Genomic DNA, 27573 nt, shown 5'->3' on the forward strand with positions numbered 1-27573 from the left:
GGATGTTTGTCAAAAATGCCTGCATATAATGTATTGGCGCTTTCCTATCATGTTAATACTTATGCGTTTGCCACAGCTTGAGTGCTCATGCATGTTAATTAAAGGAGTTTTTAGTTGCAGTATCATGATTTTTTTTGGCCTTGCTTTTGAGCTCAATGTCCCGTAAATCCATTTTTAGAGCTTATCGGAGCTTTCCTCACAATTTGGGAAAATAATGGTAATCCCCCTTGACTTTTCCTTTGAGGGACAACAAAGAAGCTTAATTTCTTTCTCGGAGTAAACAGTGAATAAGCTCTTTGTTCTGTTTCCTCAGTTCAAAGGATGTTGGCTACTAGTCAAGCAACAGTTTCATGAAAGTGCATGCATATTTGAATCAAATTTAGCCATGCACATAAAAGGGGGAAACACCAAGATAATTTAATCTCAATGAATTTACGCATAGATGATGTCATTTGAGTGTTCTTGAGGTTTAGTGACATTTAGATGGCGTAAATGTTCAAATATAAAAGCCAATATAAAACTTTTTTTAAAAAGAAATTCTCTTAAACATTTGAATGAAAGCATTTACATTAAGGGTCCTTAGGTGCCCCAGTACAAAAGCTCACAGTGACCAACCAAGTCTAAGTATTAGTCATACAGAAGATTACAACCAATCATCATTAAAGCCTATTTCACCCACAAATCCACCAGCGACAACTGTATGTCTGGTTTAGCTTTTTTTCCCCCTGCAAGTATCTAGCCAGGCACGCAGGGGGAAAACTGGTTAATGCAAAGCAGCACTTGTTACTAAATCTTGTTTTGGGGAGGGGTTAGTGACATGGGGGGACACAGCGAAGAAAAGCCCGTTGGTTAAGGCAAAAAGCTGGCAGTGCCTTCAGCTTTCTGCAGCTCACTGGGTGGCAGGGCGTCGGCCAATGGCTGTTGTTCAGTTTCCTCCTTGCCATGCAACAATGGTACGGTTAGAAAGATAGAGCTGGTAGGGTGATAACAGCTGTAGACCTGCGTAGGGTGTAGGCCTAGATTGATAAGGACGGTTCGGTGCTGGTTTTGGTTTACAATGGCAGTGCTGGATAACCACAGCTGGCAGTACGCCCAGGCTGGAAAAACCCTGATCAGGCTCTCAGGTGGAGTATTCTCTATCATTAATGTATTATGTTGTTCTTATCCAGAATCCTGTTTATTTGGACTCCTAACAGTAGAAGTACTAAGACAGGGTGACCTCATGTGTACAGCTGAAATATCTGCAGTCAAAAAACATGATTATATTAACTTTTGTTTACTGTAAACCTAATGTATATTTTCATCAATTATCTCATAATATTTTGTCTGTGCTGATAATATAGATATTATTCATGTATTGTTTTGTGTGTTTTTTTTTACTTAAACACGCTTGACAAATAAGACCTTAATTAAGTAAGATACACACATATATATATATATATACAGTATATGTATGTATATGTATATGTATATATATATTCATCACATTGTACTGTATTTGAGAGACACATGAAGGTGTTTCAAAGTACTTGCAAAATGCAAAAATATAAAAGTCCCCTTTTCTAACTGTAGAATTTGGTGAGAGAGGAGGGAATTGCTGTTTGCAATGTTAAAACTGACCAAGCTGCAGTTTGACCTCCTGGTTCTTGCTTATATTGTTTTGATAAACAATTGTGGGCACAATATTGTAGCTGACATCAGGGAAAGATTTTGTGTATTTTTATATTATTTGTATTCAATAATAGCCTTCATCGGCCTTTAAAACATTTTTTATACATGGCTTTGTTGTATACTTCGTTCTGATTGGTCAGTAACGACATTTTACGGTTGGTTATTTAGTAATAGCAGACTGCTACTATGTAAAATAGACTGTAGCTATGGACATAGTTCTGATCTGGGACGTCATCAGGAGGCACGGCATCAGCTTTCATAGTTATGCTGACGATACGCAACTGTATATCGCCGTGTCTCCCGATGACACAGGACCTATTGATGTCCTTTTTAACTGCATTTTAGATATCAAGACATGGATGGCAGGAAATTTCCTACAGCTCAACCAGGACAAAACAGAGATGGTACTCATTGGTCCTGAGGGCCAGAAAGAGAAACTTTTACCAAAGTTACAGAAATTTAAACTATCACAATCTGTAAAAAATCTGGGTGTGATTTTTGACTCTGAGCTCAGTTTTATTCCACACATCAAAAATATAACAAAAATAGGTTTTTATCATCTTAAGAACATAGCTAGAGTCCGCCCGTTTCTCTCTCAGGCCAGCACGGAGATGCTGATGCATGCTTTTATCTCTAGTCGTATAGACTATTGTAATGCCCTACTCTCTGGCCTTCCCAAAAGCATTTCGAATCAGCGAATCTACAATTATTACAAAACTCAGCTGCACGAGTGCTGACAAGGACCAGAGGGCGGGAGCACATAACACCAGTTTTAAAGTCGCTGCATTGGCTCCCCGCGGTTTCAGGATTGATTTTAAAGTTCTTCTACTAGTTTTTAAGTGTCTTAACGGTCTTGGGCCTTCTTACCTATCTGATTTGCTTTTAAGTTATCGGCCGACGCGGACCCTGAGGTCCTCCGGCACCGGCCTTTTAACCATACCACAGGTAAGTTCAAAAAAGCACAGGGAGGCGGCTTTCAGTTATTATGGGCCCCGACTGTGGAACAGCCTGCCTGAGAGCCTCAGGGTCGCGGAGACTGCTGAGGTTTTTAAAAAGAGGCTTAAGACCCATCTTTTTAACCAGGCTTTTAGTTAAATGATTTATTTTAGGCAGTGCTAATCAGAGCACTTTTTATCCTTTTTTACTGTTTTAATCTCTGTGTTTTAGCCTTCATGCTTTTATTTATTTTTATGGCCTCATGTCTTATGCTCTTATGCTTTTATTTTCTATTTCATGTTTTAGCCTCTATGCTTTTATGCTTTTATGTTTTAGTCCCTCATGTTTTTAGCCTCCATATTTTAACCCTTTACTGTTTTAGGCAACAGTTTTTAATCTCCAGTGTTTCCGCAGGGGGCCTGCCAGTTTGGGAGTTGTCTCTGATCTTGGCCACGGGGGGTGCTGTCCCGTGGACAGTTCCGGCCCAGGCAGCTAGAGGGCTCTGCACTTTGGTGCGGAGGCTCCTGTCTGCCTGGATCGGGGTGGTCTCTGTGGCGGTGCTCCCTGTGACCTTGGACTGGGACCTCTCCCAGTGTGGTTGGCCCCCCAAAGGTAGCTTCCTCTAGACTCCTCTGTACCTCAGGTCTCGCTGCCTGTCTATGTCTCTGTAGTGACAGCGAGTGTTTGCGTAGGTGTGAGTGTGTGTGTCTGTGTGTCAGCGTGGCTGTGTGTGTTTATGTGAATGTGTGAATGAACGTATATACATTTGTGTATGTCTCTGTGCATGACTGTGGGAGGGTTGGGTTCTTTTAACTTTCTTCTCATGATTTTATTTGATGTTTCTCTTTTTCTGTACATCTCTGTAAGGCACTTTGCGATACTTTTCTGTATGAAAAGCGCCATATAAATAAAGGTTGATTTGATTTGATTTGATTTGATCTGGAGGACCACATCCATCAATCTAAGTCCAGTACATTTTATGAAAACAATGTGCTTTCCATTGAAATCAATATTTTGTGTCAAATAATTGTTCTTTTTCGTAAGTCATCATGTATTAAGTAATGTAGAACCAGTAGGTCATTATTGTGAGAGAACCCCATGATTGATCTTGCATCACCCTGTCAGGGTTCCATTCACAATATTGGATGGCTTGGGTTACATTATCCCTTATACAAGTTCTGTTGCCTCAGTTTTTCATTATAGTAAGTTGTGCCTCTACTTTGTTAAGCATTTAAACATTGATTATGCACGTGTAGAAACTGCAACTCTCAGTGATGGATTCTTGACTATTTTAAGGAAAATGATGCACCTTTTACTTTCTTCATTTGTGATCTCTTTGGCAGTTTATCAGTAATCATTGGACTGACAAACTTGGCACTGCAGTTAAATATAACAATAGGTCCATTGTCTCTGTCTTAGAAGAGATAGGGGGGTGAATGATTGGATGACTGAATTATGTACTGCACCTAACCCTCTGCATATGCTCACTTTGTATCCTTGACACAAAATAGTATAGTAAAACATGCATAGGCCTGTTGCTTTTAACATACCTGTTAGTAATTCCCAAGAGGACAAAATATCAGGCATGCAATACTGGGATGTTCAAAACAAAAGCCTTGCAGTAAATAATAGTGTTTTTGTGGAGATCCAGTTTTTTTGTCATGCTTAGCTGTGACGTCGGTTCTTCTGTGATTGTGCAGTTTGCCTGAATAATTTTGACAAGTAATTTTGTGTTTTTAACAGATTTCAGACACTTACAGTTTTAGCCTGATGTATGTGGCTGAAGAACTACTGTAAAGTTGAAATATCTGTAAAAAGCTATTACATACTGATCATTTATGACCGTGTATATGTGTCTTATGAATTAGATAATAACCAGCTGCAACAGTGATGCTGGTATTCACCTTATGAGTCTGTGTATATTTGTATGTGTGTCATCATAGCAAAATGCGGTCCTGGAAAAACCTATTGTAGTAGAAACTATCGCAAGTTTGTCTCTAGTTTTCTTTTTATACAATTTACTGCAATCCCTCATGTTTAAGGTGTCCTGTTTTCATTTTAGTTTGTGGGTCATTGTGCTCAGATTGTGCTTTGCTATACAGACACCAAACTTATTTTGTTGCAATAAGATATACTATATATAGAAATAGTGTTATGGTGGGGCATACAGCTCATGTTTTTACTAAACACTGAGGCTATACTATGGCTAATAACAACACCCTTGAACAGTTTGTAAGCCTGTGAAGCTACAGCTTGCTAGCCATGGTAGATTTGTGCCAGATGTTGAAACAGGTCAACCAGGACAGCTAGCCTAAGCCTGAAACACAGGACACAAGGTCAACCATTTGATCAGTACAGTCCATACAATCAGACCCAGCCTTTACCCTGAATACTCTGATCGGGTAGGTAAAATATACTACGTCCATCACTCTCAATAAAATGGAAGTGTTTTTTTCATTCTCTCTTGCTCAATCACCAAGATTTGGTGCCTGCAGGGGTAATGAATGCAGATATCTAAGGACATGACTGCTCTGAGGCGATTATGAGAAATCGTGCTATTTATCATGAGGATAGCTCTGCTGAATGAGATCACAACAAAATAAGCTGAGTGAGGCTTTATAAAGCCTCTGGCATAGTATAATTTAGAGTTTGTATCCCAAGACCTGGGACAAAACATGAAGTCATGAAACTAAGTTCTTACTTATGACAGGGACACGAGTTGGGACTTGGGACAGGTTGTCAATATACAGGACCTTTTCACTTTTATGATCAATAGGAATGTTATTTATCAGCCCCTGTATAAGCTAGAGTATCATACCAATGCTTTCATAGAGTGCCCCACTAGTTACTGATCAGGGACATGAAAAATCTACAACACGTTATTGCAGAATTTTAAGACTTAAGACTCCATAGACATGCAGACACTGAACTGTAGTTGCCCAGTTTTCATGCACCTCAGGAGGAATTGCTATGACATTCCATTTGTTTAAGTGCTGGATAGATACAGAATGTAGTAACAGCAATTTGATAATGACACGACAAGTGCTTCTGAGAGTGATGGTGGTAGGATCACATAAGATGAGAAAGAAAACAAGGTAGAAAAGGGGATTTGTGTAAATCATACACAGAGGTGAAGTTTGTTATCTGGCTCACTGAGGTGTGAAAGAAATAGAGAAACAGCTGTAGCACTATAATGAGAACATATACAGTGTTTATATTCTGTCATGGTTTATTACAACCTTAACCTAATTACAGATGAAACAACTACACAGATAGTCGCACACATTTTCTGGTTTCTGCAGCATGCATTTATCCTTAGGCTGCCTCCAGGTTTTGTGTGTTTTATGTGTGCGTGTCATCTTCTAAAGTATATTAATGTTGCTGCTTTTACTGCACATGCATGTTGCAACACTATAAATTCAGAAATGTTTGTAATATGTAGTAATGCATTATTTTGAGAGCACAGATGTAAGCACAGGACAGTAGTTCATTATAAAGCATTGAAACTGCTTTGATTGTGTGCTTTTACTGGTGTCACATACAGCTCAGTGAAAATAGCCTTAACAAGTACACTCACTGGTTTGAATAACACTGCTGGCTATTGTCTATCTTAGCTTTGGGCCTTAGCTGCACTAAAAAATAGTCATAATTAGGGCATATAAGATATGCTGTGCTGTTTGGTGGGGGCATAAACTATAGAGCTTTCTATTCTCTGCTCTGTATGATGACTTGTTCATTCAGAGAGATATATTTAGTTGAGAATATGTTTGTTTCATAACTAAGGTGTTCTTGTGTTATGCTGAATTATAAACAATTTATTCACACATTGTTGTCAAGAGTTACATTTAGATTATTTGTTGTGAATGAAAGTGCGGACATATTGGTAGTAATTGTGCTGAAACATTAAAACTAAAAACACTCATTGTGCTTTAACAGTAAAATACCCATTGCATTGTTCATTGCAGTGGCACAGTGCTTGTTGACCTGTCTCCAATGCTCACATTTTTGTTTGAGCTGGAGAAGCTGTGTCAGTAGAAGGGGCCATGGTTAGTTCTGAAATAATACGTCAGTTAACAGATAAGTTGTTAAACAGAAGATGAATCAACAGCTTTGATTAGCGATTTGTCATAAAAGTCAAGCAATCAGGCCAAACATTCTCAATCTTGGTTTCTTAAATGGGAAGAGATTCTGCTTTTCAATGCTCCTATGTCTTTGAAGTTATTTAAGTGACTCCATTCACTGCAGATTAGATGATACAAAGTGCAGGAAAAAACATATAACAGTTATTTAGTGGCAGGACGGTGTTGTTTTTCTGAAGGCGCCAAACCACACTACACCTACAGATTGAATATTTAAGCATGGCCTAACGTGAGATTAGTTTTTGTTTCCAACCCTTCCCATTTGTTATGACTTATTCATACCCTTTTTGCTGTGCTTGGGGGTTATATCCAGGTCGAGGGGTTGCGGTAGGAGCAAAGTGTTATTTTTACTGTAAGCCACACTGTAACAACAATATGAGAAACCCAGTGAAAGTTGAGCTCACCACAGTCCCCAGGCCCCCTGCCAGCTCCGACTGAAGGTCACAGAACTGGGGTAGAGTAGAGGCTGCTAGAAGTGTCTTTGTGTCTGAGGGAGTGATAAAAGACTGCGTGTGAGTGAAAGATAGGAAAATAAATAAATGAAAAGGATATACAGTTGAAGAGAAATAAAGATGGTGAAAGTGAGCGAGAGGCAGAACAAGAGTGAGATAGAGCTCTAAGTTGTTTTTCTTCTCACCCTGTTGCACCGGGGTAACATATGCATGCTGTTATTCTAGTCAGGGTTGTCACACAAGGGATGTGACAAACAACCTGCTTGTAACAGCCCATCATATAGACTAGGCTAAACACTCATATTGCCCACACCAACATGGAGGGCAATGGCAGCCTGATATTTCGTCACAAGAGGGGGTTAACAGAAATAGTACACAACATGGCATCTTCATTTGGCAGTTACATGATGACAGTAGTTACTGTAAGAAGATCAAGCTATGGCTACAGAGCAAAAGCTAAATTGTTCCGTTAAATCTTCTGGGTAAAATAGCCAAATAATCCCAATTTTAGATCAGCATTATGCTGTCAGCTGTTTAATAAGTTTAGGTGTTCTCCACCACTCAGTATCTATTGTTTGACCCTTAAGTGCGACTCAAAGAGCTTATGTTGGCCTGTTTCAAACTCCCAGATGATATTTGTGAGAGAATCAGTTCTTCCCTCACCCCCAAAAGCTGACATATTGAGTTTTTTCCACTTCTGTCATAGGACATTAGTTTTTGAATGTTGAAAATCAAAACACAGACTTTAACAAAACCACAGAACAGAAGAGTTGACTGGTGTTAATACAAATGCAAGCTAGAGAGCCTGTGACATTGTTGGTAGACATTCAGGGCTAGGGGTTTCCTGGAAGACACTGATGTTACTTTTCTCAGAGATCTCTAGAGATATCCATTCTGTTGTGCTGATGTGAATTGCCTTGAGGATGTACAGTGGCCTGTGGCATGCTTTCTGCCTGGTTTATGTTAATTTTCACCAGAAAGAGGAAAAAGTGACACTTCCCTCTCTCAGAGGAAGCAGTATTCTCAGAATACACCCTGCAAAGGGTGTCTACATATTGCTACACAGTAAAACACAGGTCAGAACACACACATACGCACACAACGTTACAAATGTATGCCTGCATAGACTCACACAGGGCTATACAAACATACAGCCACGTACAGTATGGCTAATGCACACACTCTCTAACTGGAGTACAGTATGACTAACCAATGCACTTTCACACTGTTGCCAAAAGTTCCTAACATTCTAAGCCAGTCCAAGTTGGGCCAAACTGAGCCAAACCAGGCTGAGCAGTGAGAGAAATTCCTCCCAGTTCACTCTCTCTCAGTTCAACTCTGGGCTCTGACCCAGTAGTGAAGTATGAAAGAGCCATCTGAAATCCATCACAATCACAAGCACTGTAAATTTGCATATAGCAGACACTATATTCACTATACTATATCCATTTGTTGCATCTTTACTGTGAAAGATTGTAAATGGATAACTGCTGGGTGCACACCATTGGTATAAAATACATGTCATAGTAACTACTGCTCTGAATCTTTGAATCTTACCACAGTTATCCTCGCTGGCAATTGGAATGTGTGTTATCAGGTTTGCACTGAGACAGTCAGCCCAACAGCCAGGGGAATTGTATTGTAGTTTTTTTGCAGTATTATGTAGCAGCCCTAGTCTGTGCTGCTGTACTACACTCACAGCCTAGCTTGTAATAGCTTTGAGTTTCAGGTTATGAGCCAGAGTATTGGCATCATGTGGTGTGCCAGGCTGTGCAGATGCACCATGTACAGTCTAGCCTGTGGTCTAAAGGATTGGTGGCAAAGGGATTGACACAATGCTCTGAGGCCGTCTGTTATGACGTGCCATGGAGAGATGACACGAGTTGTGTTCATTTTGGGGTTATGAGTTGGGGTTGTGATGCTTGTAGGTGAAGAAATTGGTTGTTTCTCCCTGCGTATGTTACAATTTTGGTCGTGGGTTTATAAACATTTTCCATTCTGATCTAAACTTAGTGCATTCATTCCACCTTACATGTCATTAAAGCTTTAGAAACAAGTCTGTAAACCAGTTTGGATCATAGAGGGAATGCAGGATGTTTTCACTCTGTGGTGTGAAGAAATTGGTACAAGGCACGAACACAATCTGTTCTGTAGTAGTGTATTCATATCTGCAAGTGGATGTTTTCGGGAGTTAGAAGGGCAAAAGGAAATAGATTGGCAAACTCTCTGTGTGTTGTCCTGTTGCACTGCCTATTCTACACAGTAATGTGCATCTAAGGATTTAGGGTACCCTCCTTATGGAGAGGCAAGAATCAAGCTCTGCAAAAACATACAGTGAGAAATCACTTTAAAACAACATGGAACAGTTCAGTCCCATGTATAGTCATTCTGTTTCTTCAAGTTAAATGTAGGCTACAATTTTGTGTCTTCACCTCGTGCAGCGAGTAAAATGTCTTTTTTAACCAGTGCAGTAGCATGATAAGAGTCCCTACACATTACCGGAGCACCCACCAACAACATAGTATGTGAACACGGAGTGTATTAAAAGAGTGTTTTGAAAGACTTACCTACTGGCCCCAGAACAAGCTGCTCCATCCAAGTCGATTACCAAATGCAATCCAAGGGAAGGAGCCAATTGATGATTTATTCCAGCAAAACACGTCTTGTCTCAAGCGTCTCGATCGGCGTCACAATGTCCAGATTCAAAACAATAAGCCACTGGTTTATCAGAGCGTGGTCATCGTACCGCAATGGCAGCCTATGAAAAGTTTCTGGGTTGTAAGCTTTCATTTTTGTTTTGCAGTCGGAAAAGATACAAACAGGAACCATTCTGTCTCTCTACACTTCAAGTTGCAGGCTAGTCAGCTTTACCCGTGCCTGCACTCACTATGCGTCTTCCACCAACACACGCCCCCTGACCCCTGAGATCTGCGTAACGTTTCGATGCTGCAGGGAAAGCTGTGTGGGACATTTCACCAAATTGCCAAAAACCACAACGTATATGTGTTTTGCTGAAAAAAAATGATCATTGAGCTCCTTCCCTTTGGATTGCATTTGTTAAATGACTTGAATGGAGCAGCTCTTTTAATACACTCTGTATTCACACTGAACAACAACCGTGTTGTTGGTGCTTAGGTTGATGTGTAGGGACTCTTATCATGCTACTGCAGAGGTTTGGTGTCATCATGAGCAGTATTAGGGGTTAAAAATAGATGTTTTATTGCGTTCAACTTGCTGCCCCAAGCCGATCCGTGTTAGCCGCGGCAGGCTGTTAGCGTCTTTCCGGAAAATCTACGTTAATAGTTCATACATGAAAGAAATTGTCTCGATGGCTTATTTGATGACCTAAAAAGACCCTGGGATGATTTTACAACGGAATTTCACTTTAAGGTCCATAGCTCACAAGCAAGAGCATTATTGTATATTATGTGGTATCAACAAACAGAAACCTCCAGGGCTAAAAAAAAAAATGAAGCCAAGTGAAAGAGCCAAAAACTGCAGTTCCTTAAGTAGCCACTTCAGGCTGGCTCCAAAAGCAAGTCAAAAACAGTTTTGGTTCCCAGCTAATTTCCCTGTTCATGACAACTTTACAGGACGTTTATTTTCATACAGTACACCCAATTATATCATATTTAGGCTTAAAGTTCTGCATAAGGATATGGCCGTTTGGAGTAACAGGCGGGTGCCTTGTTGGGATGTCAGGATTAATCGATTTTGCCATTACAGGTGTTCACAACGTCACAGTTTCATAAACTTAGGAATTGTAGAAGTTACAATATCTGTTGTGTCCCGCATTGTTGTCCTGTGACTAGGAAACTTGCAAGTCATGTAACGTGTGTGCACTGGTTTGTTTTGTCTGATAAAGAGTCTTGCAACTCACCTGAAGCATTGAGGAGAGGTGCTGTAAAAATGACAAAGGGAACTGGCATCCCTGCCTTATACTTACCACATGAATATCCACTTTACTGCTGAAAAGCTACTGCAAAGGGTCCAAGACTTTGAATACTTTGAATCACCACCCTCATATGCCAAAGTCAAGGTAAAAGAAAAAAAAAACTAAGCTTGTACTAAACAGTTAAAACCCGGCCGGGAGTTACTGTTTACCTTTGTAATCTTGCAGGAATATGAAGAAGTATCTAACTCCAGTTCTGTGAGTATGTTTTCAAAATAAAGTAGGCAAGGCTTACGTGGCATATATTACATTTCTGTATGGGAATAATTGTGATATCAAAATCTCATATCATGACATCACTATTGCCATCACAGGTGGCTAGCATAGACTTTAGGCTTTGTTCTGCCTGCCTCAGCTCCATCCACGATCCGACCTCTTTGCCTATTTTTGGATAAGCAAGGAGCAGGTGACGTCAGGAACTGCCAAGATGGTGACGGTCAGAGCTTCATTTTGGCTCTAGAAACCTACAGTATGAGTGACATCATTGAGACTATACCCATATTTTATACAGTCTAAGGTTGATAAAGCAACCCAAGCATGAGCATACTCCACATGACATACCATCATTGTCCTTTTAATGAATGTATTCATAGAATGTCTCCATTACTAATCAGCAGAGAGAAAGAGCACAAGTGCACATGTTAATGCCCTGTTTGTGTGTGTTCCTGCCTGTGTGCATGTGTCGTAAACGTCAGTCTATCATCCGGCAGTCCTGCTTTCTTGTCCAAATGATCCACTACCTGCCATGTGCGCAGTTGATATTCTCCTCATCTTACTGTCATCACCTTGTACTTCCTGTTACTGTGTAGATATGCAAGGACAGTTGTGTCAGTTCGCACAGAAAAATAAATGACCTTGTACTTTCGCTCTGCATTTTCCTGCTTTGAATTCTTAATTAAAAAAATAATGATTACAAAAAAGCTCACTGTAAAAACCTTATTTCTTGGACGAACACTATGCTTTTCGCCTCATTTTACAGGGTCTGCCAGTTAAATGGATTGCTCTCATTACGAGTGTGACATGAACAAGCAGTCTGTGATGGAAAAGCCATATTTCATGCTCGGCAGACTTGTAAATGAGGGGTTGTGTGTAGTGAAGGGAGGAGATTGTCGAGTGTGCCTGTGTTTTCTGGTGTGTTAGTGTGTGGAGTTAGAGGCGATGATAGGATTTCATTAAAAGTATGTTTAGAGTAATACTTTATCTCTGTGGGATATTGTATGCTTTACTGCATAAACATGACAGAAATTAGGAAAGACTCTGTGGTTGTATGTTTACTTGCAGCACTGTGCCTTGACAAGAAATGAGCCATCATACTGTGGAAGCAACTTACACTACACCAGCAGCTGTTTATATTTTGCAGCTCTCAATTTTTTCTGATCTTCAAAATCCAATTTTCTAGCATGAAGATGTGCCATTTATATAGCAGCCCTGTTTCTAGCTTACTGCAGCCTTCCACAAAAAAAAACCAAAATGCATGTATGTCCAGCCTTTCTGCCAGACTCGGTCTATTGTGGTACAAACTGCAGCTTTAGCAAGGCTGCAGTGTTTTAAAGGAGGTCAGTATTGGCTGTGTGCCAGCGCCGGTATCTTACATAAACCAACACGGTGAGGAATGTGTCTGGGCACACTTCACAGGAAACACACACACATGTGCTACTACACAAAGAGCCAGAGGAGTATTGTTTCTTTCTGCTTGGGCGCTGTAGTGCTCATGTTCAATGCACACATACACACACAGAAACACACTTTGAAGTCGATGTTTCTCTTTTCCACATCTTGGTCTTTTTACCTTGTTCTCTGTGTGTCAAAGATAGGTTTGGATGAGAAACAGGTGCAGCAGGTTAGAAAGAGACCGTCAGCAACAGCGAGGGACAAACTATGAGTGTGGATTGTGATGGCTCACTCAGCTGTTTTGCCTCTCTCTCACTCTCCTCTTGTCAGCCGTGGAACGAGATTGAAGCCATTATTGCTACCTCAGTCCCACATCTTCTCAGCTGGTTGTGACATTATCCGTGAGTCAGGTTGTATGCAGTCTGACCATTTCCCACAGTGTGCAAATGTGCTATCACCCAGGCCTGACTGCTGCTTTAAACTCCCTCAGACCGTGGATGAAATCGATATTACAGAAGCCATTAAAACCTATAAGAGTTATTTAGTCGTCCCTGTGTCTTTCTGCAGTCTCATCTGTCTGTATTATTATCTGTCTCGCTGGGCATTGCAGTTGTGCTTGCCCCCGTATTCTTCTCTTCGCTGGCTTGAATCATTATCAGCCTGTGCTTCTCTGTCACTCATACCCCCCACTTTGTCTTTTGTCCCTCTCAATTTCAGTCTGCCTGTCTTTTCATCTATCTATCTATCTATCCATTTATGTAGCTATCTGCCATTGCCTTTCTGTCTTTACTTTGCATTCTGTCACATATCGTCTTCCTGATTCATTACCTCAGGTTGTAACTCATTTGCGACCTGGTGGCAACAGTCATATGTTTATCATATCATATCATTTCATGTTAAAAAAATGTCTTTATTTTGTAGTTTTGCCCGCTGAAAAATATTCCAATTTTGAGAGTAAATACTCAACACTGAGTAATCGCTGGTTCCTGCTTGAGATTATGGCTGTGCTGTAGTTAGAATCATGACCGACTTTTATTGGAGGGCATTCAGTTTGTGTATGTGTGTGTACTAGTGCATGATTAAGCGCTCCGTCTAGCCACTATCTAATTAGCTTATTTCCATTTGTAGTCAGTGTGATTAAATGTTTATATTATAACTGTCAAAGCAGCAGTGTTTATGTAAAGTAGGTGATCTTTCCCCTACAGTATTTGTCTTCCCTTTTGACCCCTTTATTGCTGTTTACCAAAACAGAGCTTGAAAATATTTTGAAAATATTTCTCATATTTTCACGTTTTTTTTAAATGATTATGATGTTGCTGTTGGCGTGCAACTTCAAATATATGTTTCTCTTTTTATGTTGAGTGTATTTTGTGTGTGTGTAAATGTGAGAGAGATGACTCAGTTAGCTGGTGACATCACCAGCTAACTGCATCTGCAGAGAGGCACATCCCCCATATACACCTCCCCACTCGCATGCACTCATATATTCAGTGGTCAAAGCTGTCAGTATCATGGTGGATGTGTATTTCTATACTTACTGTGGGCTTCCAGCTTTCAGCTATAGATTATTGTGCTTTCACGTGCTTTGGTTGCTGCATTTCCATTTGCTGCATTGCTATAATGAAATTGTCTTGAATACTATTTTTGCTTTTTTGTTTTTATTTGGAAATCATAAAGTTATTCCATGATGCAGAGATATATAATTTGCAATGTCCCTGTTAACCAAGCATGAATACATACACTATAAATAATAGTACATAAAACAATGCCATATTAACAGTCATCCTACTATGTGTTATAACTATAACTATGTGTTATAAGAAAATATGTCAATATTACACATACATCACACATTCCTTATTACAATCAGTGGACCAGCTTAATGAGCTTCACTGGAATTGTTGTTTTTTTATGATTTTACATGATTGATTAAAAATGAATCAGTAAGTCTGCAGAATCTGCAGAACAGCAACCTTTGAAACTCTGGAGCTTTTGTGAAGCTATAAAAAGACAAAAATAATGTTACTTTTTTTAATTTTTACTTTGATGAGCAGACAGTAAAACTCCTTCTAAACTAATGACAATACCATTGCTAGACTTTCCATAATTGTTTAGTAGTTTCCAGACCTATAAAGTCACTCTCTTTGATCCTCATTTTGGTCCACTGTTATAAGTCAACAAACTAATTTAATTTACTACAAAATGAAAGTGATGCTTTTATGAAATGCAGCCAAATTAAATGGTATTGTCCAAGGTATACGTCAACAGTTATTGTATAGCAATGTTGTCTTTTATACCGTATGTTAAAGAAAGTTGACCGGCTTGTTAAAGAGCTTTTTTTCCCCTCATTGGCTGTACACAATATGTTTGAGAGGCTAGGTTGAGGTCATCTAACATCAAACAAGCAGTGTGCTGGGTCAGTTAAACTTAAGCATTAACACTGACCAACTCAGTGCATGCTAAATATATAACACGCTGCTGGCCACACTGGTGTGAAATTACAAATGATGATTAAGATTGATGTAACAGTTGTCAGTCTGATGATCAACTGGCTGTTTCCATTTGTCTTTTATTATTTTATTTCGTTTGTGAGCCTCCTGACCTGGTGACCCCTCTTGTTTTTCTCTGTTTCAGGGTTTCATCGCAACGAGGATATGAAGGCCATTGACGTGCTTCCTATCCTCAAGGAGAAGGTCGCCTTTCTCTCAGGTCAGATATACAGTGCACTTTTTTTAATGAAGAGGAGTAATTATAGGAGCTATTCTATCCCTGTATTGCTGTAGAGACCTTGCATGTATGTGTTTGCACGAAATGCATGAGGTGAGGTGAAGTTATCAAGATCATTTTCACAAAACTGGGAGTTTTGTCAGCCCATCAGAAAAACAACTTTTGTTTCAGCTCAAATATAATAAATGTAATATAATCTTTAGTTGTTAATTTAAAGATTTTCATCTAGTTAATTGTCTGTAAAGTTATAATCTATCAAAGATTGAGTTAAAACAATGGTGATTGATTATATGAGCCATGCATGAAAGCACTTGTTGTATCTTTGTCAAGTACTGTATTCCAATCTGTGTGTCGACATAAATGCACCGCCATGTTAGTGACGCTGCTCACAGCGGTTGGTCTGCTGGTGGAGCTCGTCACTGCCAGTTTTGCTGCATTCACTTGTAATCGGAAGTCGGGAACTTCCAACCTCTGAGTCAGGCTTGTAGTAAGGGAAGAAGTGTAATAGAAACATGTGTGTGTGTGTGTGTGTGTTGTGAGGTCATGAGAGGTTTTTCTTTGCAGCAGGCGGGGTGTAGGGCAGACAACAGCCAAACGTGGTTGCAAGCAGCAGAGGGTTTTTATTTTCGAGCACTCTTTCCAAAAACAGCTCAATGAAAAATAGTAGTTTAAACTCAAAACGCTTAACAAGCAAGCAAACAAAAGTGCCTTCTTAAGGCCTTGACAACTTAGCTTTTGAATCTCAGTCTCTCTTCACAAACACGCTTCCTCGCTCTCTGTCTCTGCTGCACCCTTTGTTCCCTTAATGCTTGAGCACCTGCCTTAATCAAGGGACTGAGGCATTTGCACCTGTCCGCGCGATGCATTCTGGGACATGTAGTTCGGGCGGCGGCCATCTTGTCGTCCGATAGCCCCTTCTGTAGAGGAATATAGCGCCCCTCTACCACACGTCCCCTTGTGATGCCACATATCCCTCCTCCCGGGCCTGACGTCCTCGGCAGGGCGAATGAGGACCAAAAGGCATCACGGCGGGACAGGGCATCTGCATTCCCATGGCGTCGTCCTGGTCTGTAAACAACAGCGAAGTTAAACGGTTGGAGCCCTAAAAACCACCTGGTCACCCTACTGTTCGTCTCTTTGTTTTTAGCCATCCATTGTAACGGTGAATGATCTGTAACCAGAGTAAACCTGCTTCCCAATAAGTAGTATCTGAGTGTTGCCAGGGCCCACTTTATTGCTAAGCACTCTTTCTCAACTGTGGCATAGTTCTTCTCTCTTGGCAACAATTTCCGACTCAAGTAAAGAACTGGGTGTTCCTCACCTGCATGGACCTGGGATAGGACAGCACCTAGACCCACCTCAGAGGCATCTACCTGAACCCCGAATTCCCTACTAAAGTCGGGGGCCACGAGGACCGGTTTTGAGCACAATGCCCTCTTCAGGTTCTCAAAGGCGTCGTCCGCCGCCGGCGTCCATTTCACCATCCGGGAGTGTTTCTTTGTCGTCAGATCTGTGAGAGGAGCGGCTATCATAGCAAAGTTGGGGATGAACCGTCTGTAGTAGTTTGCAAGGCCTAAAAATGATCTCACCTGCCTCTTTGTCAAAGGCTTTGGCCACTCCTGTATGGCAGCAAGCTTCGCCTCCTGAGGTTTGACCAGGCCCCGGCCGATGGTATACCCTAGGTAGTTCGTTTCATTGTATGCCAGCTTGCATTTCTTGGGGTTCGCCGTCAAGCCTGCTTGTCGGAGGGAATCCAGGACCATCTGTACCCGAGGCAAGTGGCTTTCCTAGTCCGGGCTCTGGATCACCACATCATCTAAATAGGCAGATGCATATTCTTTGTGAGATTTTAATACCTGGTCCATTAAACGTTGGAAAGTGGCGGGGGCCCCACATAACCCAAATGGCATCCTCCTGTACTGCCACAGGCCTCCTGGAGTGGCAAAGGCTGTCTTCTCCTTCGAGTCCGCTGCCACAGGAACCTGCCAGTACCCTTTTGTAAGATCCAGAGTAGTTATGAATCGGGCATTACCAAGACTCTCAATGAGCTCGTCAACCCGCGGCATGGGGTAGGCATCGAACTTAGACACAGCATTTACTTTCCTAAAGTCATTACAGAAACGTATCGTGTTGTCAGGTTTGTCTGCCAGGACTATAGGACTGGACCAAGCACTTTTGGACTCTTCAATTACCTTCAACTCCAGCATTTTCTTCACCTCCTCCTCAATCAGCTTCTTGCGTGCCTCCGGTACCCGATATGGTCTTTGGTGCACCACTTCTCCAGGTTGTGTGTGTATTTCATGTTCCACTAGATGTGTGCAACCTGGGAGGGATGAAAAAACATCCTGGTTGCTGTCCACCAGCTCCCGTGCTTGCTGTAGTTGGTGAGGGGAAAGATCAGGACCAAACTGCACTGCATCTCGAGCAACTTCACTCGTCTTCCTGGGGGAACAAACAGTGAACAGCGCCTCTCTATCATGCCATTTCTTTAAGAGGTTAACATGGTATATTTGCTCACCTTTCCGCTTTCCAGGTTGTCTCACTCTGTAATTGACTTCGCCCACTCTTTCAACGACCTCAAACGGTCCCTGCCAAGTAGCCAAGAATTTGCATTCCACCGTGGGTACCAACACTAAAACTCTGTCCCCAGGTTTGAATTCTCTAGGTTGAGCTGCTCGGTTATAGGCTGCACTCTGATCCCGTTGTGCCTTTTCCATGTGCTCTTTCACAATTGGATATACGGTGTTCATTCGTTCACGCATTGCCCCCACATGTTCAATCATGGTTCTATGGGGACAGGGTTGCTCCTCCCAGGTTTCTTTGGCAATGTCTAGCAGTCCCCTTGGTTTGTAAGAATACAGCAAGTCAAAGGGTGAGAAGCCTGTGGAGGACTGTGGGACCTCTCTTACTGCAAATAAGAGGTAGGGGAGAAGCTGGTTCCAGTTTCTTCCATCTTCCCTAATGGCCTTTCTCAGCATTGCCTTGAGAGTTTGATTGAACCTTTCCACTAACCCATCAGTTTGTGGATGGTACACTGAGGTTCGGATTTGTTTCACTTGCAGCAGAGCACACAATTGCTGAGTAACTCTGAACATAAAAGGACTTCCTTGATCAGTAAGAATTTCTTTTGGCAGCCCTACTCTACTGCTGAAAATGAATAATTCTTTAGCGATTTGTTTGGCATTAGCTTTTCTTAGGGGGATGGCTTCTGGAAACCTGGTAGCGTAGTCCACCAGAACGAGGATGTATTGATGGCCCCTAGCACTCTTGGGGAGGGGGCCCACAATATCCAGCCCCACCCTCTCAAAAGGGGTTTCTATAATGGGCAAGGGAATGAGGGGATTCCTGTACATCGGCTTTGGAGCTGTGACCTGGCACTCTGGGCAACTGCGACAATAATTCTCTACTTCCCTGTGAACTCCTGGCCAAAAGAACCGCTGCAATATTCGTTCCTTGGTTTTCTCCACCCCCAAGTGAGCCCCTAATAAGTGAGTGTGAGCTAACTGCAGAACTGTGGGGCGGTGAGGTTTGGGAACAAGGAGTTGCTCGACCACTTTGTCATTATTTTTAGTTACCTGATACAACAGACCATTCTTAACAGCAAAGTGTGGGTAGGAAGGGGTTGTCCTGGCGCCTACCAAAGCTCCCTCTAAGACCTGAACATTTTTTAGGGCATTACCCAGGGTGGGATCTTGTATTTGAGCTGTTCCAAACTGACCTTTAAGGGGTGGTGTCACTCCAACATCCACAGTCTCATTTTCACTGGGCACGGGCTGCGGTTCTGAGTCGGCAGTCTCCCCGGGTTCTGACTCCCCGCCCCTAGAGTCCACTGCAAAAACTTGAGCTACAGTGGGTGGGGAAGAACATTGCTTGGTTAGGTTAACCCAGACTTCACTCATTCGACTAACTTGAGACTTACGTTTTCGAGGATCCCGGTTGTGCTTCTTTTGGGCTTCCCCCCACAGCATGGAGAAGGCTGGACAGTCTCGACCAATCAAAACAGGGACAGGAAGTGTCTTGACTACACCCACTTCAACATTGAATGACCCCTTAGTTGTCTTCAGTCTCACCACGGCAGTTGGGTACTCACGGGTGTCCCCATGGACACAAACAGGAACCGATTCACCTTGAGCAAAGTGCGATGCCTCCAACACAGCCTCCTGGACAAGGGTCCGAGCACTTCCTGAATCAAGCAAGGCTTCCACATCACATTGGTTGACTGTTACTGGGCAGGTCGGTCTCTGGTCTCCCATCTCCCCAAAGAGGTCAGCAAAGTGCACTTGAGGGCTGCTTGAAGACCCCGCTGTGGGCATCGGCTCATCTGACTTTTCACACTGCCACGAGATATGGCCCAACTCACCACAGCGATAGCACTGTCGAGATTCAGGGTTCGGGAATCTATTGGACTGAACAGGTTGACTAAACCCTCTTCTCTGTGAGCTAGAAGGAGAACTATCGGGCTTGGTCTCTTTTTGGTGGACCCAGCTGGGCCGAACGGGGATGGAGGCTGAGGGTTCTTTACTGGGAAGTCGGAGCATATCAGAGGCTGCCTGATACTGCTCAACCGCTTCTACTAACTGCATAGCTGTTGTTAGTTTCTGCTGACTGATTATCCTTTTTGCTTCATATGGCAGAGCTCTCAGGTAACGGTCCATCACAAGGGTTTCCACAAGGGCTACAGAGCTGTTCTTTTCAGGTTCTAGCCACCTCTTGGTCACTCGAATTAATTCATGCATTTGAGCACGGGGTGTCCCCCCCCCTTATAACTCCAATTATGGAAACGCTGTGCTAAGCTAAACTTGGTAAGGCCATGACGGCTGAAAATCTCTTCCTTTAGCTTGTCATAGTCTTGGCCAATGCTAGCCTCCACATCTTGAAATGCCTTAAGAGCCTCACCTGAGAGAAATGGGGCCAAGAGCCCTGCCCATTGTGCCTTCGGCCATCCCTCTCGAGTAGCAGTAGTCTTGAATGCATGGAGGTAAGCTTCCACATCATCAGTGACTCCCAACTTTGGAATGAAATTCCCTGCTTTGGGTTTTGGCTTAGTTTGTCGAAGCTCCAGTTCCTTGAGTTGATTTGCCTTTACTTGCTGTTGCAGCAAGGCCGCATTGGTTTCTTGCTGAGCCCTTTGGGCCTCCACCATCATCTGCAGTAGCTGCTCCATGTGGGCTTGGGATTCCCTTGTGTGAAGTCCTGAAAAAGTTCCGCCAAGTCTTCAATATCTTCGGTTTTAATCATCCGTCTCTATGCACCTACCGCCCGCATTCTCCACCATATGTGAGGTCATGAGAGGTTTTTCTTTGCAGCAGGCGGGGTGTAGGGCAGACAACAGCCAAACGTGGTTGCAAGCAGCAGAGGGTTTTTATTTTCGAGCACTCTTTCCAAAAACAGCTCAATGAAAAATAGTAGTTCAAACTCAAAACGCTTAACAAGCAAGCAAACAAAAGTGCCTTCTTAAGGCCTTGACAACTTATCTTTTGAATCTCAGTCTCTCTTCACAAACACGCTTCCTCGCTCTCTGTCTCTGCTGCACCCTTTGTTCCCTTAATGCTTGAGCACCTGCCTTAATCAAGGGACTGAGGCATTTGCACCTGTCCGCGCGATGCATTCTGGGACATGTAGTTCGGGCGGCGGCCATCTTGTCGTCCGATAGCCCCTTCTGTAGAGGAATATAGCGCCCCTCTACCACACGTCCCCTTGTGATGCCACAGTGTGTGTAGGGATTTAATAGGGTAACATATAGGGCACGGACTGGAAGTAAAGAGGTGAATGTGTGTCAATAACGAGGCCAACGAGGCCGCTAGAAACAATGTATCTCAAATCTTACGGACTATGACTAGAAGAACTTTTTAGAGTTCCAAAGTTATACTCTTTATCAGAATAATGACAAAAACAGTCACAAGACTTTGTGCTTAAAATACATGCTAGTGTAGGTGAGAAAGTGTCCCTTTAATGCCACAACAAAGCAGCTTGCGGATGGGAATTTAGGCTTCTCTTTCTGGGACTTAATTTGCTGGTTAATAAAGTGTTCCCACTTATTCATCTCAACTGCTTCTGACTTGTCATGGTGTTGACCTGACCTTTACCCCTTGAGTGTTAACTGCCTGGGCATTGCCATAATTGGGAATTAGAGAGCATGTTTTTCTCTGCACATTATTAGTCAGTGTTGTTTCTCACTGCAGTCTGACTGAAAGGCTATTACTAGTCTTGTCATCGTGAGACTAATTTGACCCCTTACTCTTTAATTTGACTCAGTATGATTTATTCTAAGCTGGTACTCATACAAATTTGCTACTGTCATCTCAGAGCTCTACTGCACTCACTTACAGTACACTATATCTTTTTGGGGTGGTATTCTGCAAGTGTGGTCCTATGTGAAGCATTCCTCTTCCTTCATGCCGTAAAGGGAGTTCATACCTGGTGGCAGACAGAATTACATAGTGAAAGCAAGACTCATAGGGAACCATACTAAATGCGTGCTGTGCCCTTTTTCTATAGCCATTACATTGTGCAATCAACATTTACTTCATAGTGATAACAGAAATGTTAATGATTGCCACTTAAGTACATAGAAAAAATATTATTGACACCACTCTTCCCTCTCCTTTTGCTGGCATTAGCGCTGCTATAGCCATGCTAAAGTATATGAGCATTATCTACATGGAAAGTACCATGTCGGTGTTTTATTTCTATTCAAAGGTGGCAGAGACAGACGCGGAGGACCCGTTCTCACCTTTCCAGCACGAAGCAACCATGACAGAATACGACCTGAAGACCTGCGCAGGCTCATAGCCTACCTGGCTACTATTCCAAGGTGGGAGAAAAGTACTTGGACACACTTATATGCATATGCACTGACTTATGGACCCTGTTCTTGATCCTGGATTAATTTGAAACAGACTCCTCCTCCCAGCCTCTATATGCAGTCACACTCGCACACATATCATCGCTTCCTTTGTGTCAGACTTTCCCACCTTGCTTTGATTTAAAATGCTGAAGCATAACCTGAGGCTACAATGAGCTGGGATGGTTTTATTTTGGATTCTCTGTGAAGATTCAAGTTTCCCCCTCCCCCATTTCCTCCTATTCCTTTTATGTAGGTTACCACTCGTTCCTTTTCTCCTCTCTCTAACTCTGCTACTGATAACATCCAGTTAGTGTGGGTCAGGTCAAATAAGACAAAACTGTCTTCTATATATATATATATATATATATATATATATGGCAGTTTTTTCTTTTCTGTCAGTCTCATAAATGTGTTGCCTTTTCTTCACTGTTTCCCTGTTTGCAGTAGCCACATGATGTTCTCGCAGAGTTGTACTCCATTGCACTCTGTAGCTCTGTGCATGCTGATGTTCAAGTCAAGAAGCGCTTTTCCTTCACATTTAGCACTTCGCCCCAGGCTGTTCTGTTTGGAGTCAGTTGTGATGAGCTTGGAGGGAAGCTCGCACTCTTCTGTTCTGCTACTTCTGTTCCACCATCCACCCCCCCCCCCCCCCCCCCTTGCTGTGCTTTGTATTGATTTACAGGTTGAGTGCTTTGAGTCTCTTTCACAGAAGAGTTTGGAGATTTGTCTTGAGGCGAGAGGTGGTCCACACCAGTTACTGCAAAAAATGTGTCCAGGTTTCTTCAAGGCACCTTCAGGGCTTTCTGGGAAGTGCTGGGCAAAATAAGAAATAGTAAAGGTCTGCATATATTTTAGTCAGTATAATAAATAAATGACAAGTAGCTTGCTCTCAATCAGGAAACACTGGTCTCAGTTGGTGTATTAAAACCTCCAGGCCTCCAAGGGAGGGGTGGCATTGTGTTAAGAGGTAAGACTCGAGAGGAGAATAGATCTGTCAGAGGTGGCCAGCCATTTTTGGGCTCAGAAGGAACCAAGTGCCAATCATTTAGAAGTTCTGTCTTTCCCCTTTCTCTCTTACATCTCTCTCTCTCTTACATCTCTCTCTCTCTCTCTATCTGTCTGTCTCTCTCTCTCTCTCTCTCTGTCTCTCTCTCTCTCTCTCTCCCTCCCTCCCTCCTCTACACGGTTTTTCTTTACCCATTTGGCCACATATCTGTTTTCAGAAAGAGAGGTCAGAGTGAGTTAGAGCAGGAGGGCCTGTTTCTGTATCCTAGCTAGACACATTCAGATTAAAGCTTTTAACACCGAGAAACAACCTTTTATGGACTTATACAGCAGCAGGACTCCTGGTAAGCAGCAGTGGAAATTTCAACGCTTGAATGTTTTAACTATTTTTTTTCCTCCCCAGATGCTCTGGAGATTTGCATGGGATCTTTGTACTTTAAATCTTGTTGGCATCTTTGCCGTTTGATTTTTTTGCAATGAAGCTTTGTTTTATTTTGTGTATAGGGGCTCTATTTCTGTTACAAGTGCAGTGACAGTGGTGTGACTCAATAGTTTGACATTGTTTCTTTTAGCTTATCCAGTTTTGTTCAGTCTAAAATCAATCACTGATCATCTGATTGCCTTGTTCATTTGTTCTTTATCCCAGGATCTGACCTCTTTATTTATGTTTTTTGCAGTGAGGAGGTGGCAAGACATGGCTTCACAGTCATTGTAGACATGCGTGGTTCTAAATGGGACAGCATCAAACCTCTGCTAAAGATCCTCCAGGAGTCTTTCCCGTCTTGTATCCACGTTGCCCTCATCATCAAGCCAGACAACTTCTGGCAGAAGCAGAGAACCAACTTTGGCAGCTCCAAGTTTGAATTTGAGGTTTGTGACACTCTACTAACTACTTCTAATACATCAAACTAATTATTTTAACATTTCCAGCCTGATTTTGTTGTGGATGTTGTACATGAACCCTTAGTATTATAGCTTGCTTTTGAGTGTACAGGATTCTAATTATTTTTATTGTTTTCTGCAAAAGATGGAGATATTGGTAGTGCTCATTACATCAATACACTATTATATATATTATTAAGTTTAACAATTTGCTGTAAGCTATAGGAGTTCTTGTTAGTTTAGCATAGCCATCGGCCTTAATTCATCAGCTCTAGTGGGACTGCTGCTCAGTGATAGTGCCACTGTTCTGTCCCATGTGGGCATGTGATGGTGGTATATTTAGTCCTGACCCAGTTACTATGGGAACAGGATATATAGGACATGGTGAAGCATTTCAGGGCAACAGTAGTAAGTTGGTTTTGGACATGTCACTTGGGTTTTTTTTTATGATGTCAAGCATGTTCTGTATATAAGTATTCACAATGATAAGCAGGAGGTCAGTGGATTGAGTCTCTGGCTGCAGAGTTCTTTATAAGCAAAGTGATCAAGATGTGTTTTCTACCTCATCAAGTAATTTTGAGTTTTCTCAACTGGTGCTCATTATCCAACAGTACAAGATGATGTTTTTATTGCACTGCTCCCTGCTGCTAACGTACATTCCCCACTTCAAACTACAACTACTCCTGTTAGTGTACCTCCCCATCAGAAGCTCTTCCTTCAATCAAGTTACAAAAAAACCCTCCAGTTATTATAGCAGTTGTACCGAAATGCACCCAGAAAGACTCCAACCAAAAATGTCCCCGTTTATTTTGTTTTTTCATTGTGTTTCCCTTGCTAGTGAACCTTAGTAGTGTCTGTATTTATTTCTTAAGAGTTTATATCGGTGTATTTCAATCTTATTAATGATAACATGAAAGCTGCTTAAAATGTCTGGAATGTTTTTTTTTGGTCACCCCACCTATCTAAACAGTAGACATGTGGAGCCACTGACTCTGCACAGTCTTCTCAGTAATCTAGTCAATAGGTTTGACAGAAGGACATATGTTGACAAGTTAACATTTGATTTGTTTGGAGTATTGAGATAATAATGACAGAATGTGATGATAATTAAATTGTCTTTTTCTCTCTACTGTTCGCTTCTTTTCTTTGTCTGCATTCACCACTCTTTCACTTGCTCGGTCTCTTTATTGTCACTTCCGACTTGTGCCATATACACTCACCCATACCAGACGGTGATGGTCTCCTTAGAGGGTTTATCCAAGATTGTGGACCCATCCCAGCTGACGGCTGACTTTGAGGGCAGCTTAGAGTACAACCATGATGATTGGATTGAGGTTTGGATACTTTCTCTTATGTTGTGTTCTTCAGCACTTTTAAAGTCACACAGAAAAACATCAGCCTTTGACTTTGCTTTTTTGTGCTTTATTAAGTAAATAGCTCTGCTCTTCTCATTAGGACTTTATCAACGACCCTTGTCTTTTACCAATACCTGTAGTGTTTTTATTTGGAAAATTCAGGTCACTTTTAAAATTCATTCCAGGTGCGGCTGTCATTTGAGACCTTTGCCAGCGATGCAGCACGGGCACTGTCACGGCTTGAGGAGCTCCAGGAAACTTTGTCCCAGCGTGATCTCCCGCGGGACCTGGAGGGGGCTCGGCGGCTCATGGAAGAACATGCAGCGCTGAAGAAAAGGGCCACTAAGGCATCGGTGGAGGAGCTGGATGCGCAGGGACGAAGGCTGCTACAAAGGCTACAAACTGCAGGAGGTGGTAGTAGCAGTGAAAGCGGGTATGGTAACCGCAGTGGTGGAGCTAGTGGAGATTCCAACGACCATCATCACGGCTTCCATGTGCATGCGGACGCACACAACCTAGTAGCCAAAGTGATGGGTTTGTTGGAAAAGCTGCATGGGACACGCCAGAATCTGCAGCAGCTGTGGCACATGAGGAAACTGAAGCTGGACCAGTGTTTCCAGTTACGTCTGTTTGAACAGGACGCAGAGAAGGTCAGAGTGCTATTCCTTTGTATTCCATACTATTATTTATCCATGAAATTTACACGATGGTTTATACCATGTAGATTTTAATTGGTGCCCCACTGCCTCCTAATATTCTTTACCCTTGGTGTTTCTATGCAGTTTATTTCTCGATATAAATATTTCAAGCTGCACAGGAGCTAATATGATGCGTGAGCATGAATGCATGTCAGTCTTCGGGGGATATTTGAAAACATTACATTAATCCAGACATTCAAATCCTCAGAACAACTTTTATCCCTGTGTATCCAAGATTAGTGAAGCTGGGAATGTTTATAGACATGGACTAAAACTACTGACCAGTGTTGACAGAAGGTTAATCTATAATATCCGAATAATATACTGTATATTCTCATGTTTTTGACCACTGTGGATTTTTTTATTTAAAAAGCTTTTTTGGTAGTATGAGATTGAGTTTGTTATGTTTTTTGTGTACTCAAACCCTATTTTATATCTTGGTCAAATATTATCCGAGCTGTGCATTTGTTTGCATGAAAACAGAGAGGAAATTAATGTGTGTGATTGTGTGCCTGTATTCGGTCAGTGTTTCAGAGAGTGATGTTGTGTGCCTGAAGCTTGGAAATGTAACAATATGAAAGTGTGCAGAGCTGGAGGCAAATGCAGAGCTGTAATTAGACACACCTTTTCCGTACACCAAACATGTAGAGAGAGGAACACAGAACACAGAAAGAACACATTGCCACATAAATGAAGCGTAAGGCTTAGTTGACACCACATGGACCCACAGACAAACACAAACAGAGCTTGTTCTTTTGTTCTTACTTAGTACAGAGGAGCTTTAAGGTGACTTCCTTCTAGCAATCAGTGCAGTGATGAAAGGTTTTGGCTAATTACAAACAGCAAACTAGAAAAGTGCATTCAGTAGAGTATAGATCTCCACCAGGTGTGTCTACCTCTCTTCTTTTTGGTTTCCCACAGGACACACACAGCAGTCTCCTGGGTGAAAGGCATGTTTCTGTTTGACCCAGCCATGCACCCCCATATCCCCCTCCACCTCCCAAACAAAGAAGAGCCAAATCTCACTCATTTGTCTGTCTCAGCTCTGTTAAGGCCAAAATACACCAACAAATGTGGACAGGACAGTTCCTGTTATCAACCTTGCCTTACCAAAACTTATCCCTGCCATAGCGTGGCAAAATGGCAACAAAGCTGACAAAAAGGGGATTTATTCAACTAATTTCATGTGTAATTTTAGTCGATTATAACATACCAGTTGTGGAATTAGTCTGCAGATGCTCCGGTTCAAAATGAGACCAAACTTTCCTATGAATGTCGTTTTTGAGCCACAACAAGAG

At 42.0% G+C, this 27573-nt stretch overlaps 1 protein-coding gene across 1 annotated transcript in view; it reads left to right on the plus strand.

Annotated features, from left to right (window-relative positions):
* The first annotated feature begins 1028 nt into the window (after positions 1-1028).
* The window catches only part of triob (trio Rho guanine nucleotide exchange factor b), a 93123-nt gene continuing 66578 nt past the window's right edge, over positions 1029-27573 (plus strand). The window contains exons 1-6 of the mRNA XM_083918678.1: positions 1029-1124; positions 15396-15470; positions 22188-22302; positions 24018-24210; positions 25452-25556; positions 25763-26227. Of these exons, the coding sequence (XP_083774804.1) occupies positions 1058-1124; positions 15396-15470; positions 22188-22302; positions 24018-24210; positions 25452-25556; positions 25763-26227 (1020 nt within the window). The 5' untranslated portion in view covers positions 1029-1057. The remainder of the gene's footprint in view (positions 1125-15395; positions 15471-22187; positions 22303-24017; positions 24211-25451; positions 25557-25762; positions 26228-27573) is intronic.

The sequence above is a fragment of the Echiichthys vipera genome (assembly GCF_963691815.1).
Source record: "Echiichthys vipera genome assembly, chromosome: 8".
NCBI classification, from domain to species: Eukaryota; Metazoa; Chordata; class Actinopteri; order Perciformes; family Trachinidae; genus Echiichthys; species Echiichthys vipera.